This window comes from Genypterus blacodes, unplaced genomic scaffold (genome assembly GCF_046128005.1).
Source record: "Genypterus blacodes isolate CSIRO-AG114 ecotype Tasmania unplaced genomic scaffold, CSIRO-AGI_Gbla_v1 ptg000114l_1, whole genome shotgun sequence".
In the NCBI taxonomy this organism is placed as follows: Eukaryota; Metazoa; Chordata; class Actinopteri; order Ophidiiformes; family Ophidiidae; genus Genypterus; species Genypterus blacodes.
Window position 1 is genome coordinate 61,895 of NW_027466918.1, and position 18,781 is coordinate 80,675.

The 18,781-nt window shown below is 50.5% G+C and overlaps 1 protein-coding gene across 6 annotated transcripts in view; it reads right to left on the reverse strand.

Moving 5' to 3' along the window:
- Positions 1-4,244: 4,244 nt before the first annotated feature.
- pard3ab (par-3 family cell polarity regulator alpha, b) overlaps positions 4,245-18,781 on the reverse strand; it is a 163,799-nt gene continuing 149,262 nt past the window's right edge. For all 6 annotated transcript variants that reach the window (XM_076161805.1, XM_076161804.1, XM_076161806.1 and 3 more), the window contains 3 exons: positions 15,974-16,097; positions 11,526-11,692; positions 4,245-7,831 (listed from right to left, as the gene is read on the reverse strand). In XM_076161805.1, coding sequence (XP_076017920.1) covers positions 7,435-7,831; positions 11,526-11,692; positions 15,974-16,097 — 688 coding nt within the window. In that variant the 3' untranslated portion in view covers positions 4,245-7,434. The remainder of the gene's footprint in view (positions 7,832-11,525; positions 11,693-15,973; positions 16,098-18,781) is intronic.

The window sequence follows — 18,781 nt, forward strand, 5'->3', positions numbered from 1 at the left end:
TGCTCCCGGTGTTCTGTAGTCACAGCGGCGGTTTCACGGCTGTTAACTTTTACCAGTCAGTTACGGGTTTTTTACGAGACCTTTACTATATTTCATGGAGCCATTTGTGTAAAACAACTTAGAGAGAAAAGAGTTTGAGGCCTGTGTTTTAGTATCACTCATTAAAGGAATAGGATGGCATTATTGATCTTCTTCTTCTTCTTCTTCTCGTCGCCATCAGATTCCACAATAAGACCAAAATCAACAAAGATTCCATCAAAATAAGAGCAGACTAAAGTACGACAGAACTCTAATCTCATCTCTACCAAGAACACGGACAAGGGAAGTGAAGTTACAGTGAATTCAAAGTAGCACAATGTTTGTTATTAAAGACGTTTGACGTGTTCGACTTGATAAAAGGCGAAACGACAACAAAAGACACAAACTTCATATACTCACAAGAAACAAGATGACGCAAACATAAACACAACACCAGCAAACACACTCGCTCCCTGTGAAGGTCAAACCAAAGCTGCAGGTGTGTGTGTGTGTGTGGGCAGGTGAGAAAAGAGCAGCAGGTGTCTGCAATCATGGCAAGGGGGCGAGTAGGCGATGCTGCATTCAGGCGCTGTGGGAAATTAGTAAATACCACATTTTCTGTTCTTGTTCTGGCAGAAACAGATAGAATTCAACATATCTCTGTACATGTGTGTATCTCTGTACATGTATGTACCACTGTAGAATTTCACATTTGCCCCTGAGCACCTGAACGCAACATGACAAACTGGTGACTTGTTGGAACCAAATGAACCAAATGAACTGTAAATCCTGTGATTGAGGCTAAAATCAGGTTGTCTGGACTAATCAAACACAGATTTTGATCATCTCATCAATATGCTAATGCTACACTCCCCCCTCTGACCTTTAAAGCATTGGGCTCCAGTCCCACTCTGCCTTTTCTCCACTCCAAAGCGGGGCACAGTCTATTACCTCTGGAATGGCAGTGAAATTGAATTAGCCCAGGGTGGCTCTAAGCATGTGGGCTGGTGTGAACCTGTTAGCCGGGTGCCACTGCATCATCGTTCACAATCAGCCTGGGCTGTGCGATGTACGCAGGAAGCCAGGCTGCGGCCGGCGTGCAGATGGTGCGGCTCGTCGGCGGTGAAAATATATTCGCCGTGGTTTCGGATGGGCACTTTGTGAGCACGTAGACCTCTGGGTGCTCAGGGACAAACGGAGGAGGAAGGAGGCGTTTCAGTCTGGGTCATCGGGGTTTGAGGTTCAGGCTCCATCTCTGTTGAAGCTTTGGTACATTTCTCCTCTCATTCTGCTTGATTATCAGACGCAGGTTCTACTGAGGCTCTAAATGTGCAGCGTGAAGCGCCGGCGGTCCCGTTTGCCCGCCAGCTGTGTTGTCAGCTTCCTGTATGTGTGATTTCAGAGGCTCGTGACTCTTTAAAAGCTCTCAGAGGAAGGAAGCTGGCCGTATTGATTGGCCCAAGGAGACTCTGTGGGTGTTTGTTGGGCTTTTACGTTCATTCTCATATGGACTATTGTCAAGACGTCGTTGACTCACAACCTTGAGAAGCGATTCATCCTCCGACCATCTGAGGAGTTATTTTAGCAAAGCAAACACTCAGATTGACGGCGGGCCCTTTAGGAAGCCTTCACACTGCCTGGTGACAATGTTATCTCAAGGCTCTCCAGGAAACGCGGCCCTCCTGCTCCAGCAGTAAACATCTCTGCGGCCGGACCGTCCCTCTGTTCCCACACCGCCGAGTCCACGCCAGACGGGGGCGGAGCCACAGGTCATACTCGACTCATTTCCCATTGAAACGTGAAAGAAAACAAACCTATGAAGTTCTCAGTCTGTTTATTATTCAGTTCCTAACCTCTCACCTCTTCCCACACTTTCTTCCCTTCACCTACAAATGCTATTCCATTTTTCATAAATGTGAATTGGACGGTGGCTTCTTTGCTTCCAATCAAAGTTTTAATTGTGAATTCTAAATGACACTTTCTCAGATTAGCTTCATGTATGTCTTCATTACTTCTACATGATTTCAGTCAAAGGCTTCAAACTAACTCAACACCAGCAGCAGAAAAAGCAGGTTTGAGAACTTGTGAAGAGCTCTGGGATTCAAACCCACACCCTTTTGGCTCATTAGTGACCTGGTAACCGAGCAGCTACATCACATTACTGTAGCACACATCCTCACACACACACACACACACACACACACTGTTCAGACGTTCTGCTAAAGGCTGTGGTCAAAAACCTCCAGATAAGACAGTAAAACAACTCCTTCCAGATGTGTACCAAGTGTAAAGGAAGGAAGATGAGGGGAGCTTCCTCCTGTGTTTCCTCTGTCTTCACCCTGATTTATGCTCCAGACTCTTCCTCTCCCTCTTGCAGCTTCTCCAGCTTCCTCCCTAAATTCCAGAGGCATGGCGTCATGTGTGAGCTGCATCGCTGAAACAGGTGTCGCCTCAGAACCGGGGCGCTCCTCCGACCTCACAGCGCGCTGGAGACGCCTCCCGTAAGCGCCACACTAAACTGAACGACGGGGCGGCGGTGGCGGCGGTGGCAGCGGCGGCTGTAAAGTAAAAGGTTTAGTGCTCCCTCGTTGCATCGCTGTTGACAGAAACATCTGTAGCTGAAATGATGCAGCGGCGTGGAACACATAAAAACACAATGAGTAATAATACACCAGGTAAAGTTTACGGGCCTCCAGAGCCGGCGGCCTTTTCTCCTACTGACCCTGAATGCCTCACCTCTGATCTTTGTGGATTTGTCAGATTATCACTTAAAGTACAAGAAGAGGAGAAGAAGAAGAGCAGGGACAACAAACATAAAGAAGGAGGGAGGAGGCAGGAAATGGATCAGTAAGGACAGAAACACGATAGAGAGAAAGAAGGAAGGAAGTAAATGAAGGAGAGAAGAGAGAAGAGGGAGGAGGAGGAGGAGTGATGAAGGCAAACAAACAGATATTACTGCAGATTATGACAGCATGAACCTGCTGCAGGGGGAAGTTCAACACCTCACAGATGAAGCCTCCCTGCGTTCACACTCAGGTACTGAACCTGAACGGCAGTGATGCACTTGGACCCTCAGTTATTTCGTCTTCTTTCCAGCGATTGAAGTCAGATTTCTTTTACGTACCTGAGGTGAAAACATGATGTAAGTGAGTGGGCGGATCTGTGGGGGGTTTGCTGACAGAATGGAACCAAACCGAAGAGCTCTCTCACACACACGCACACACACACACGTTTGTTTGTTTGTGCGATGCTCGATGTCTTTAAATGCACCGCCCTCCCACACTCACTCAGAATTTTCCACCGTCCTTGCATAAACCTGGCACGGCGTCGTCACGGCGACGCAGTGATAAAAGCTTTGACGGTGCAACACATTAGCCTGATGTTTGTCATTAATAAAGACTTAATGGAGGTTAAGTTCTGTGCTGGAACGCTGCCACGTCCATCGCTCCGGCACATCCGGAGGACAACGGGCAGTATTTGGCAAAGTGCAGAGGCCGAACAACATCACCTGGTGACATGCACACCTGCACCTGGTGACACACACCTGCACCTGGTGACACACACCTGCACCTCACACACACTCCAGCCTCAGTTCCTCTCGCGGTACCTTGGTGCAGTATAGTGAGTATTTGTCTGAATATTATTACTTTGAAATGCAGCAAAACCAACAAAGACTGCATGTGATCCACGTTTCAGGAAGAGCAACTGAGCCGGTGTCCAACAAGTGAAGTCATCTGTGTGTGTGTGTGTGTGTGTGTGTGTGTGTGAAACAGATAAAAGCGCAGGATAAAGAGATTTCTCTTTTCTTCTGTCTCTGCACACACACACAGAGCTGGCTGGCTTAAGAGACTTTAATGCTATTTGTTTAGGACGCGACCTTCGACCTTCAGAGCCAAAACAGAAGCAGCGAGTCGCTCAACGCGTCCCCAGTGAGGGACAATGGGACTGAGCGCCGACTTAATAACAGGAAACACAATGGTGTGTGGGGAGATTACCTCAGTGTGTTTAACAGATTGGGTCTATGCAGAAACAATAGTGTGTGTGTGTGTGTGTGTGTGTGTGTGAGTGAATGTGTTTGTGTAGCTTGATGTTGGTTGAATGAAACACACATCATCTGCTCCACTGATCATCAATGATGTCAGATCGTATATTATCTGTCAGAAAGGACGAGTGACAGCAGACGAGTCCGTGCAGGCTGAGGGGAAACAGGCAGCAGAGGTCAGAGGTCAGAGTGTAAACAGGATGGACAGCCTTCCGTTTTATTCTAAACTTGATATGTACAGGAAAAGTGGCTGTATACATTTCTTTATATATCATGTCAAAGTTTTCTGGAAAACAAAAAGAATTGCACATCAGCTTACATCAGCTTCCTTTGACAAACTGAACACACACACACACACACACAAGTCATGGTACAGCAAATACACTTGACCCTTGATCTTTAGCATTGGCTCTTAATGGTAAATACAAAACAGGAAAGAGTACCAAATGACACATTTAATGATATTAAAAATGTTATAAACACACGGCAGGTATGTTTCCATGGTGACACGGATCAATCACACCGGCTTCCTCTGCGTGTCAAACATTAGGACACTGTCAACTCAGGCACTTGGCAAAAATCACACCTCATAACAAAATCCCCACATCTGCAGCCCGCTACATTTACACTGCAGGTCCAAGCCCCGTGCTGTAACGGATCCTAGCCCGTTTAGATCTTTACATGTTAGAGAAGATCAACCACCAGCTCATGAGGGTCGGGTTTCCTAACTGGAGCTCAACAACATGCTGCAACGGACAAAAGTCATACAGATATAATCATTCAAGCTGTTGAGACATCTTGACAGGTCTGCAGTCCAGCTGGATCCATGTGATCCAGACCGGACCGGACCGGACCGAAACCGGACCAACGCGACGTGCAACCGTTCATTTTCAGAAACAGAGATTTGTTCCTCCCACACCTCCACGTTTAAATGCACTTCAGTTCACAAGCTCCTACCGCAGGATGTGTGGGCCTTGGTGGTGGTATGAAGCAGGATCCGACCTTATAAGGAGTTCTGCTCGTTCCGGCAGATTCAGGAGATTATTGGAATATTTTTTTTGGTATCGACATCTTTATCTTTATCGTTTTCAAATAGATATGAAAATATTCAACCATCCTTCCTGACTTGGGCCATGACACTGTGCTCCAGAGCAGCTGCCCTAGCAACCCCACCCTACACCATAGCAACCGTCCTAGCAACCACTCTACACACTCCTCAGCAGTAACCAATGGCATGGCTTGTCCTTCAGGAAGTTCCTCTCTAGTTGTTTTGTTTGCTCCACGTGTCCCGTCTGTTGCATGTTGGGTAATTTGTACCTGCAGGTGTAAACGTAGCTCTGGAGCTCAGTATCAATGGATCCTTACAGGTATCGGTCGTGTTCACAGCAGGCTGGTCGATACGACACAGCAGCTTGAACCTGAACTGCTGTTTGTGTTCCACTCTGAGTCCCACAGTGAGAAGATCAGCTGGGGTCAAATCCAGATTTACACACAAGACTAAGGCCATTTTCTCCCTTTTATTCTTCTCTGTCCTCGCTCTTTTGCCCTTCTGATGCTTTGTTACGCAGCGAGCACCTTCAGTAACCGTTCGGCGGCTCCTTCCCTTTTCCCTTTTGTTTCGAACTCGGGCAGAGACGAGAACAGAACGGCGGTTCTGCTGCGACAGTCACCACGGCGCTGGTGCCGGAGGGATCTTGGGTTTAGATTGCAGTGTGCAGATTATGTCTTTGTCTTAAAGCAGCTCGTTTCATTCTCCTTTCCCAGTTCCTCCTGTAGTGTGTGTGTGTGTAGTGTGTAGTGTGTGTGTGTAGTCTGTAGTGTGTGTGGCTTAAAATGGAAAAATGTTCTCATGTCCAAACGGCACAAACCAAAGAGGACGGCCGTGACGAGAGACGACAGACCCATAATCAAAACTTCACAGGTTTAAAACCCTGCAGGTCTCACTTCTTCCTTTGAAAGCAATTTGCTGGCATGATGTGTTCAGCAGCTCAGTACGGAGCTCCTCCCCCTTCTCTCTCCTCCCCCCTCCCCCCTCCTCCCTCATTCTAAATCACTCCAGATAAGAGTGTCAGATAAACGTTTAAAAATGCTTAAAAAACAGAGCAATTAGAGCCGTCGTATGGCAATTAACTCCTGAGGACAATTCTGTCTTTTGTTCCTAACAGGAGAAGGAGCGCATGCTAATGGCGCACCGGGAGGCTCCTCCTCATCCTCCTCATCCTCCCCTCTCTCTTCGCCTTTCCTTCTCCCCTCCATGTCAGGCGCCGGGCCCTCTGTCTGTGCCTCTGGTGGCAGCGTTCTTTGGCTCTGGCAGGCAGCAGGTGGCCTGTGATGAAAAATTCAGAGCAGCGCCCGACTCCAGAGATGAAGAGGAGGAGGAGGAGGAGGAGGCGGGTGGAAGATGAGTGAGGAGGGGAGGAGGGTGGAGGTGGTGGCGTCGACGGTGGGTTTGAGGTAGAAGAAAGGAGAGTAATGAATGGAGAGGAGAGAGGAGAGAAGAGAGGAGAAGGAGAGGAGGATGGAGGCCAGAGCTCCAGACAGGCGGGCAGGCAGGCCAGCGAGTCAAGCCCAGAGCGGTGCAGGCAGGCTGGGCAGAGGATCAGAGCTGTCTACCCTCTGTGCCTGGGTCTCCTCGCGATATGAATCATTTATGAGGGAGCGCTTTATTAATAACACACACACACACACACACACACACACACACACACACACACACACGGTGCCTTCCTTTCACACGTTCCCTTGTTCCTCTGTTCTCTGGGGAGAAGCGTGAGGCCTGATCGCTGCGGAGAAACGGAGGAAGGAGACAAACAGAACGCCGAGCGAGGCGGCTGGCGAAGATCAACCTCCGGCAAAGTGAGGAGCGGGCGAGTTGTGACTGAGTGGGAGCCGTTAAAGTCGCCGCGCACACGCCTGGGCTCGTCAGGAGAACGGTACGCGGCGGTGACGAGCGCTCGTACACGTGTAGCTTGTCACTTGCCCACACAAACCCACTCGTGCCTCCCCATGGGCTCTAAACCAACACCCACTCCCTTCGCTCGCCTGTCTGCCCGTTTGATTGTCAGAACACGAGGGCGCCGGGTTCTCGGAGCAAGCGATGTGTCGGCGCACGCGGCGAAGCCACCGAGCGACTCGTCTCTGCGAGGAGGGTGACTGACCGACGCTGCTCCGTCGGCGAGGGATTGAACACAAACGCCCGCGTACTTCGCCTCAGTTTAGCTCTAAGATCCTTGACCTCTCTGTTACCCTTTGTCCACATTGCCTGCGTCCATTTGTTTGCCATTTCCTCCAGATAATCCCCAGGACGCCGCCTCGGGCCCTGAGCCAGACTCAGTCCTCCGCTCAGCTCTTCATTCCGTGTCCGTCTCTAATCCTCAAGAATAAAACAGCCGCCCTTTCTCTGACCCTATCCTGTTGAGCCTCGCCAGCTGAGAGGGCGACGGCGGCACGTCTTGGCGGTACGGTCCTTTAGGGGAGGCCGGGTCCTTCAGGTGCCCGCTGGAGTATCCCTCATAGCTGCTGTTGCCGCTGTTCTCCAGCATCATCTTCCCTTTGGCCTCCTGTTCTCGGCGCCTCTGCTCCTGCCTCAGCAGCTCCTGGGCCTCCAGCAGGACCCTGGCGTTGACGCTTCCTCCGCCCGGGTAGCCGTTCCGGGAGCCCTGGTAGCTGGAGTAGCGGGGGTTCTCCTTGGCCGTCTGGAAGACCTCGCCGGGGGGGTACGCCTTGTCCCAGGAGTCCTGGGAGATGGAGCTGGGGTTCTTCCTGGGTTGCCTGGTGAAGAGGGGAGAGATGAGCATCGGAAATATGAGTTCAGACAGAAAGTTAGTGTGCAACAATGTGAACATCTACTCTTCCTGTTAGGAACTTAAAGGAGGATTCCATGTTCTTAAACCAATGAGTTAGTGATGAAGAGCTGCTGCTGCTTCTGTTCTTCACACTGCTCTGGGTTCAGACGCAGGACATCAGACCTCACCTTGAGACTCTGTTAGGTTTCATAAATGATTAATTGTTCGAATAATCAATAATGAAGAGAATCCTCCTAACAGGAATCACAGACAGACCCAGAGACTAAAGCCTAGGGTGTGAGGAGAAGGAGGCCTTTCTCCTTCACATGCTCCTGTTCTTCCCTCCACACAGATCAGAGCTGTCTGTCTCTCGTCCCCTGGTCTGGAGGGAGACATGTCAGCACTAACACACAAATGTTGGAGCCAAATCCCTGTCCCTTTTGGGCGATGGACGGAGTGTTTGGCTCCGTGGCTGAGGAAGGACAGTGCTGTCACCGGTGTGGCAGCTGAGCCATCACATCCAATGGAAATGAGGCGGCCATTACAGCCTCACAAAGTGCCTGTGGGCAGGTAACAACACACACACACACACACAGGGACACCTAACCATGTCAACGTCCCCTCCAGCCCATTAGGCCCATTTGGAGACGGACAGAAACAAGCATGCCACCTGACAGACAGTAATAACAGAGCGGGAAAAATGAGGTCACCATCTTGTTCTGGATGGATTCTGCCCGGCGTGATACGTTTACACGTGACAGTAGCGTGAACTAAGAGGCGGGGCAGAGGCTGTCACGCCTCTGCCCCGCCTCTTACCAAGAAGACGGGAAGAAAACTCCAGATGTGTGACATCACCGCTCATTTCTGCTTGGCTGGCCTCTTTGTGGCAACCATGCCTCTGTGTGTGTGTGTGTGTGTGTGTGTGCGTGTGTGTGCGTGTGAGCCCATACGACATGCATGAGTGTGCCGAGCCCTCACAGCTCCAACCGTTTATCTGGAGGGCGAGACAAAACGCGAGCAGAGAAAGAGAAGAAGAAGAAAAGAGAGACAGAGGAACATCAATGGGCTTCAGACTGATTCATGCATAATTAGCAGGTTCATCAGGCAGCTGGGACCAAAGCCTTTTATTCCTGTTTGGATCCGAGCAGGGAGGGAAGAGGAAACTGGAATGAGAATAGAAAAGAACCTTTATTCTTATTCAGCAGAGATTGAACCCGGTTGGGAACGGATACGGCGCTGGATGGGCGAGACGGGAGAGATGGGCGAGACGGGAGAGGCGGGTGGCAGTCCAGGTTGATTCTGCCGCACGCTTCGGCGATTCCAATCCTGGCAGACGGGCGTCGCCAGCATCTGATCTCATTTCACATGAAGACAAAGAGGCCAAAGCCGGACCGCCGCCTGCAGCCACGTGTAAACCAGAGCACGTCTCTGCCCGCCGTGTGTACGGACACAAGAGGAAAACACTGACAGAGGGACGCTCCTCTGCATTCACAACATGTACACACACACACACACACACACACACACACACACACACACACCAAAGCAGGCAGACGTCTTTTCCTCTTAATTTAACACCAATTTCCCGTGGTGTTCATGCAGATTTCTTGGTTTTTCGGTAAAAAGCAGAAAATGAAGTTGCAAAACGAATGCGACCGCAGACGAAAGACAAGAATTGAGATAAGCTCCGCCTTCCCCCGACGGAGAAGCTAACAGAAGAAGGAAACTGTGTGTGTGTGATGTGACATGTGACCTTTGACTCTGTTGGTTTAACACTCAGCAGCGATCACGCTGATCTGCTCAGGTCTGAGTGACATCACCTCACTGTGACAGAGGCATTGCACAGGGAATTCTGGGAATTGTTTGCCTCCTGCGACAACCAAAAGATATCCAAAGTCCAAAGATCGGGAAAAATACGAAAAAATAAAGATCCTCAAGGTAACAGCAGGAGACAGGAAGGGAAGAGAGAGAGAGAGAGAGAGAGAGAGAGAGAGAGAGAGAGAGAGAGAGAGAGAGAGAGAGAGAAAGAGAAAGAGAGAGAGAGAGAGAGAGAGAGAGAGAGAGAGAGAGAGAGAGAGAGAAAGAGAAAGAGAGAGAGAGAGAGAGAGGGAGAGAGAGGTTGCAGTGGAGGCCAGATTGACATGTGGCTGTAACACACACACACACACACACACACACACACACACTACAGAGACCAAATGCCACTGCAGCTGTTGCAGTCAGGCTCCGGGCTCCCGTCATGGCAGCGCTTTGGCTCGGAGATCAATGGCGCTCGTCAGTGATGAATACGAGGCCTCTTCGTCGGCCGCAGCGTCGTTTCAAGCGGCAGCAGTTTATTTTCGCGCGCCGCCCGTTGTTTGTTAAAAAAGCAAACTGACCTTCACCCAAAATGAAAGGAGGACTGACGGCGACCCCGTGCGGCTCCCATCACATCGCCATGACATCACCGAGCCCCTGACTCCACACAGCGCTGTGCTGCCAGGGGAACAACGGCGTCCTTAAGCTCACACACACGGGCGTCTCGATGCAAACACAACGCTTTCCTTAATGGAATTAGCGGCGAGCCGGGGGAGGACGGAGCCACAGGAAGTTTCTCCTGAGCGCCGGAGCGAGACGGCGCTTCATTAATGTTTCAGCAACCACGCCTGCAATATTTATGGAGGGAAGGATTTGTGTCTGACAGTGAGATTACATCGCCACGGCGACCAAGCAGGAAGATAACATTCGAAGTTGCAGATTTAGAGGGACGGTGCACACTAGTGTAGTCACACACACACACACACACACACACACACACACACACACACACACACACACACACACACACACACACACACACACACACGGTAGCCCCTCATCATCTAAATTCAGAGATGTGACTTTGCATACTTTGTGTCGTCCCGCCTCATAAACCCGGAGCAGGTTTGGTTGAGCTCAGACTCTGACTCTGTCGTCTCTCCAAACGAGCTGAAGCTGCAATGAAACTGACTGACTGAGCTTTAATTGGATTTATTTTGAGCTGAAACAGGAAGGGGGACGGGGGGGCAGGAAATGCAATGAGGAAGGGAGGAAGTGCCGCAGGAAGAGATCAGTCAAAGGAGCAAACTAATGGGACAAAGACGGGGTGATGTGATGGGGGAGCAAAGGGGGCGTGGCTTCATAGAACTCTACTCTTCATCGTTCTGTTTGTCTTCTTGTCAGTTTCAGTGTTTGGTATTAAAGCCACACTGAAGCTTCAGCTGAAACACTGCTGAGCTCCTCTCTACCTCAATCAAAGCTACAATGTTCATTATTCAATTCCTGTAACACCCTCTCCTCCACACACACACACACACACCCTGACACACACACACACTCTTCCTGGAATGACAGGCGGTCGCATCATGCAGATCAAAGGGAATCACATTAAGGGAGAGGAAAGCAATCATGTCAGATCTGTGTGAGAGGGTAATGTGATCCGTCTATTCTGCGGTTTCATAAGTGTGTGTGTGTGTGTGTGTATGTGTGTGTGTGTGTGTGTGTGTGGGTGTGTGTAGGTTTGCGGTCTGTATCTGACCGGCCATGACCTCTTTACTTTCTCATATGTTATGTTTATGATCTGAAATCATTGCTGTGGCAAAGTTACGACAACGAACCTGACATAAATACACACACACACACACACACACACACTCTCTCACCGTGGCAGGGAGCTGTACTGCCTCTGTGCCTGGGTGAAGGCGTCTCTCTCTTCCTGCCTCTGCCGCTGCATCTGGACCTCCACAGACACAGAGTGGCGCCCCTGCTGGCTGCTGCTGCTGTAGACGCCCGGCCCGTTGCTGCTGCCGCCGCCGCCGCTGGAGTTTGGCTGAAAGCGGCAAGTCGGCAACGTGGTTAAACTTCACATCACTCAATCCATCAACATATAGATAGAAATCAATCAATCAATCCATCGATTCCTCTATCCATCCATCCATCCATCCCTCTATCTCCATATCACATAGAAAGTGTTGACATTTGATCGCTTCCCTTTCCTCTAACATTTCAAACCCTAAGACTCTAATAGGTTGTTGGCTTGTTGTGTGTGTGTGTGAGGATGTGGAGGCACACGTGTTGATCAGAGAGCGAGCGGCTTGTTCTCTGAGAGCCCATCAGACTCCGGGGCAGCTGGGAGCTTTACTCTCCCTGACTGATCTGAATACTGATAAGCCCAGAGTTAAACATGCAGAGCACAAACATCTCAGCCTGAACCGTCTGCAGGGCTAATGTCAGATTGATGTGTGTGTGTGTGTGTGCAGTGGGGGCTCCAATATATGAAATCAATACAGGGGGTTAGATTTACCCGAATTAGATCAGTCAGTCATTTCAGTCATGTAACTAATCTCCAAACTTTTAAATTAAAAAGGGGAAACATTAGCAGACAAACTGTCTTCTTCTTCTTCTACTGTTAAAGGTTAAACATGTGAACGCACAGATCAACACGTGGGACCTCCTGTGCACGCCAACAGGAAGTCAGAGTCAGTATGTATCACACATTAGGCTCGGGATTAAGCATGAAACAACACACACACACACACACACACACACAATATGACAGTGTGTGTTTGTGTGTGTGTGTACAGAATTCATATGGAGGCTTCATCAGACAATAATCATACAGAATACAACAACATTAAACATTCAACTTTAATATGACTTCACCTGACACAAACTACCACCCACGCACACACACACACATACACACACACACACACACACACTTACCGGGCGTGAGACGGGCAGACAGACAGTGTGTGTTGATCCGGTCACCGGAGTCAGAATGAGGGGTGAGACACAGACAGGAGGAGGGGGGAGGAGGGGGAGGAGCCATGCTGGACACTCAGAGGGTTACAGGACCAGAGGGGATGGAGGTTAGTGAGTGTTAATGAAGGAGACAAGGGGAGAGGGGACACTCCTCCCCTCCACCTGACCCTGGCCTCCTGATGGAGACAGGAAGGTGTGTGTGTGTGGACATAAACACAGTACAGCCATGTTGTAAATACCTCCTTTATTGATATCCTCACACACACACACACACACTGATGCGTCTCATTCACACAGATCCTTAATCCCGCCTCCTCCAGATCCAAAGTGCTCGTACCGCGACTCCTTCTTGTTCCTCCGGTGTTCATTAACGACGTGGGTGTAATAACTGTGTGTGTGGATCAGTTGAACCACAAAGCTCAATCTAATTACTTTTATGGTTGTGCGTCGTGCGTCGTGCGAGCCTGGAGGGGGCGGCGGTTTGGTGGCGAAGGCCGTAAAACGATTAGAGAGACGCTCCCATTACACCAAATGAAGCCCCGCTAATCATTTCTTGGATTGATTGGCACTGCCTGGCTGCTAGGTTGTCATAACGACAGGCTGGCAGACAATTGAAAAGCTTGTGGGGGGGGGGTGGGAGGTTGCGTGGGCGCGCCCCTCTTATTCTGGATCTGCATTGAAAATTGCCCGCGGGTGAATTACAGCCTCAATATATTCCACTTGTGAAAAATCCCTTTAGCGGTTTTGGAGTGTTGAATATTCCTGGGAATGTCGACTCATCTTCCTCAGTGTAGGGGGGGGGGGGGTGTATCCTACAGGAATGTGTAGGATAGCAGATTTAAAATGTTACAGTAAAACACAAGAGGCAATATTATGCTGCGTCCAAAGTGACTGAACTCCTCTCTCTCTCTCTCTCCCCTCCTGGTATAAATGAGAGCAATAAAGGCGGCGCTGCAGCCCGGAGAGTGGGCATCAGTCATCCTGATGGAATTAGACCGTGCAACCCACAATCCTCCCCTGCTCCCCAAACTGAGGCGAGAGAGACGACGGGCTGGAGTGGCGACGGGGAGAGATATTACAGCGAGGAGCGGAGCGGAGCGGAGCGGCTGAACAGGCTCAGCTGAGAAAACAGACCCAGCCCAGGACGGGTAATTGAGCAAATGAATCACAGACGACGCAAATTGCAGGTTGGACTGTGAACATATGACAGTTTGGACTATATTTCAGCGGAGCAGCAATATGAAGGGGGCGACCCTGTGGTTGTGCCTCTGAGCAAGGCTGTAGGGCGCCGCACCATCAGCTTAGTGCTTCCATATGGCTGCAGCCCTACAGGTCGGATCTGAACCTGCAGCCTGTTTAGTAGCTCAGGTCTGAAGCTGTTGATGAAATCTCCAGCCTTCAGGTTCAGGCTTGGGTTCAAAACTTCAGCCCGGTTTCAAACTCCAACGGTTGAGGAGATTCCCTGGGACAACGTCGCTCTTGTTCTGCCAGTTAGAGCCAAAGGGAATAAGAGCTCCGTGTCCTCCCGCTGTCCTCACATGTTCTTAATTCACCTACAGCTGCCCCACTTACAGCTCAAGGACGCCGCCTCCTTGAGCTGCAGCACATCAGTCACTTGAAGCAACTCACCCTAATCTATGCACGGGGGGGAAAGTCATTGAATCCCAAAGACACGTTCTCCTGCTTTCCATACGGCACAGCGGCGTGTCCGAGCCGTGAGGAGGAGGAGAGGAACACTGGAGCGCTGCTGCAGGCCGGAGCTCCACATTAGAGCTCTACAGGCGAGAACACACACGTGAACATTCTAAAGCCTTCACTGTAGCTTGTTGTCCATCAGAGGAGTCTTCTCGTTACCCAACACCAGGCCGTCATGGGAAAATCTGACTACAAACAATAAAAAGAGCGGCAGGCGTTGGATGTAAACAAGAGTGACGCTGCAGCATTGTTAAGCTCTTTAATTAAGAGAGCGCCGGGTTGTTTGGAGACAAAGCCGGCGGCGACCCTGCGCTCCTCTTTCCCACACACTTCACTCGCCCCGGAATGTGCATCCGGACATCACAACGCACGAGACACAAAGCCGCGGTGTGTGAGCGGTGAAAGAGAGCGAGAGGACAGGTGAGGGAGTGTGTGAGCTCGCACTTTATCAGGTCATCTCTATTCAGAAGGTTCACAGGAGCGAACGCTGCTGCCGCTGCTGCTCGCCACGGACGAGAGGAGACATGAGGGACTGATGTGAGACAGCAGCAGGGAAGACAATCAGACAGGAACACACAGAAACACAGCATGAGTCATGATCTTGGTAGGAAAGATGTTTAGTTCAGGGAAAACACACACGGATGCTACTTAGCCACTTAGCACAGATGCATTAGAGTACAAACAGAGTCGCTGAGGGTTTCTATGACGTGTTTTATGTTTTTAAAAAAGTGCAATAGAACACGTAGAGTTTAGAGTAACAACATGTGTGTTTGACCAAACTAGAGACCGTGTTGGGATGAAAACCAAAGCTTTAAAAAGTCTGAAACACAAACGCATTTAATTCACACAGACGCTACAAGACGGGAAAAAAGGTTTATCTCCATGATTTAGCAAAAAAAAAGAAAAATCCCTCCAGCGGACGGATTATGACGCAATCACACGCCGGTGTCAAAGCAAGTACACCAAAATATAAATACTTAAAAATGTGACGCCCGGTTCCATCGGCCGGAGTCGCACTTTGTTCGCTTCTTTGTCTTGTGTCGCTTCACAATGCAGCAGTTCAACCAAAGCAAAACATCACAATGCACAAAACCCTGATCTGTGAAAGGCACCGGGCAAACCAGACGGGCGCTCTCTGAGGGAACAGGAAGTAGACCCGCCCCCCCTCCGCCCGGCACAGTCCAGGAGTGAGATGGAAGGGAGGGGGGCGGGTCCGTGTGTGTGACTGACAGACAGACAGACTGGGTGACACTGAGGATGGATGAGGAGTGGGTGGGGTTAGTGGCGGCGTGTCAAGAGGACGTGCACGCTCCTGCATGCACACGGCGCTGAGCGTTCCGGGGTGAAGGGGGTTAGCGTTAGCATAATTAGCTGGGAGGGCCCGTAGGGGTTAATGGTAGTCCTACAGAGGAGATCAATCAATCTGTGTCTTGTTCAGGGCCGCTGGTAGTGGGGTTAGTGGGGTTAGCTCCATACTCCACAGGAAGGGAGCTAACACTGGGGTTAGCATTCCAACTGAGGGGTTCCACATCCGCGGGCCGGTGCTACCCGTGTGCTTCTTGAACACGTCAGTCTGACGGTCAAGACGTCTTCCTCTGGCTGCCAGTGGCTCTCAGTTACAGGACAGGTGCCGTGGTTCTCATACACTCACCCAGGGCTGCTCGAAGCTGTACGTCCTCCTGCGGTCGTCCGGGTCGTCGGGGACGGTCTGGGACTGCTGGAACTCCTGCCTCAGCCTCTGTATCCGGTCGTGGTTGCTGGGGGCGAGTCGGTTACTGCGAGAGAGAGAGAGAGAGGGGGAGAGAGAGAGATGGATGAGTGTGAGAGGTCCTTGGTGAACGGCTGACCTGGTTCCATCAGCGCAGGCAGAAATGGCCCAGGGACAAAAGTTCTTTAGAGTCCGCAGTCCAACAAATTGATCGCAAGTGCGGTTGACGCTGTAAAGCAACCCAGATATGCACAACCCAGATAAAAGGCCCGACGTGATGAGTGAGCGCCGAGCCAGAAACCCAGCCCAGCCAACGGCAATATGAATCAAACTAATGCCCCTCTGATGTATTATTCATAACAATGAACAAAGAAAAGTGGCTAACGCTGCAGCGTGCCACAACACCACGGCCACGCCCCCGCATCTCAGACCCAGGACACAGCCTCCATCACTCTCACACACACTGAGCAGCAACAAAGAGATGAAGTTACATGCTGCAGCTGATTGTGCTCGACTTGATTATGACTCCATTTACTGCAGCTTCACTCTGGAGCCACTTTGAAACTAGTCACCCCCACAAATGGACCTGGGCCTGGGCCTCCTCAGGACGGAGGTCTTGAGTAGAGTTCTGGCTCTAGGATCAGATGCTGGCTGAGACGTCAAGCGTTAGTTAGACCCCTACGTCTCTCTATGCTGCTGAGAGATTCCTCTTCTTCTTCTTCTAGCAGGACACAAACATGTGCAGGAGGAGCCGATCTCACATGACCTTCTTCAGAGCAAAGTCATCAATCCAGGCAACACATTTTCCATCTCAAAGAGTGTGTGTGTGTGTGTGTCAGGGTTGAGGGCCCAGCAGGGGAACTGTGGACTTCAGCCCCCACTTTTCAACTTTTCTCCAACTGCCAGGAAATTCCCGGGGACCGTCTTATCTCCAAAGCTCAGAAGGTCAAACCTCCAACTCTTTCCAACCCCACAGCTCCCCCGAGTCCGGCTCTGCAGACCCCCTTTCTGCTTACATAGGGAGACTTTAAGGTCAGCGCAAAAATTCAGAATGTAGTTGCAAGATAAAACGATGGAAATGCAGCAGAAGAGAACAAAAACGAGTTTGCAGGACTCCTCAAAGGAACCCCAGACTCCCACCGCTCTGTGCTCCATCGTGATGGATCCGTTCATTCATCAAACACACACAGAGCACAGATAGCAGAGGAGCTTGAGCGCTACAACTTAAAAAGAGCAGCACCACCTTCAACTTTGCAGACCATTAACTCCAGACACACACAGAGGAGAAGCCAGAGCCGCTCAGCCTCGTTAAGAACCAGGGAACTGTCATGTGCCATCAGACTAATCTCCATGATATGTAACACAGCCGCTCGGCCTCTTCAGAACACAGCTGAGCCCTCCAGCCGAGTGTGTGTGTGTACATGTGTGACCCTCTCAGGCTGAACGTCACGGTCTTAACACTTTACACACCAGAAGACTCCGATCTGTTAATGGCTCGTCTGCAAACGGAGGATGTCTGTGCCGCCAGAGAGAGACGGAAAGTACCGGCTACCCCCCCCCCCCATCACAGAAGTGCCAGTGTCAAGGAAGCACGGACGTTCAGTTTAAAATGGAGTTCAGTGTCGGTCAGATGAAAGATGTTCACGCTCTCCTGAGACGGTCGCTGAACGATGTAATCAAAAGTGTGTTGTAGCTTTATTAAGGCAACCTCCTGACCCGGATCCTGCCCGGGAGAGGAGAAACTCGAATAAAGGCCTCAAACTGCCTCCAATCCTCCAGCCTGACAAAACTCTGTAAATCAATCAGAGAAAGAGCAACACTGCAACACAATAGCACCGCAAAAACCCCCAGAGACGGCAGAGATTTAGTCTTAGATGAGCTTCATCCTCTGGACAGGCTCACTCAATATCTGGCACTGGTGTGTGAGGCGGAAAGGTCACAGAGTGGCTTTGTGAGTGGAGTGTGTCTGGGGCTGAGAAACACACACAGCCGGCCTTTCACCGCTGAGCTGCCTGCCTGTCTGGGCCTCCAGTCTGGAACGGAGGTCTGAGAAGATGTAATGTTGAAGTGAAGCCAGGCTGCCAGTGCAGAACGCCGTGGCCAGAGGCTTCATCAGGTCAGAGAGTCACGTTTACACTCTGCACCCAAACAGAGAGTTAAAGGTGAAATACGATGAAGGCAGTCAAGAGGAATCATGACACACACACACACACACACACACACACACACACACACACACCAATTACAAATTGATCTACAATAACATAATCTAAGCATTCTGTGATGTCTTCCATTAAGGTGTCTACATGCCATTTCAAAAAGCTAATTTCTTGCCTTAATTGCAGTATAATGAGGTTTAAGTGCACATAAACATACGGACAGACAGACAGCTCCCAGTGAAAACACGCCGACAGAACAGCAGGAAGAGTGTGTGTAGAAATGTACAGTAAGTGACAGAAGCAGCTGGTGGACAAAGCGCTGATCCTGTGGATTATAAAAGAATGGCTCCATTCAGGGGAGCTGCTCTTCCCATGCAGAGGAGCATCCTTCAGACCTACGCCTACATGAAACAACCCTCCTCTCATTTAGGAGACATTTCATGGCTCATTGTGCCCTTGAGAGCGAGGCCTTAGGAATGTGAAGCTTTGGGTGTCCACAGGGTCGGAGGCAGTAAAGGACAGCTGGAGACGGCCCCGCTCGCCCCCCAGCTGGCCCACAAAGGGCATGTGGGCATGTCCAGCAGAGCGCCGA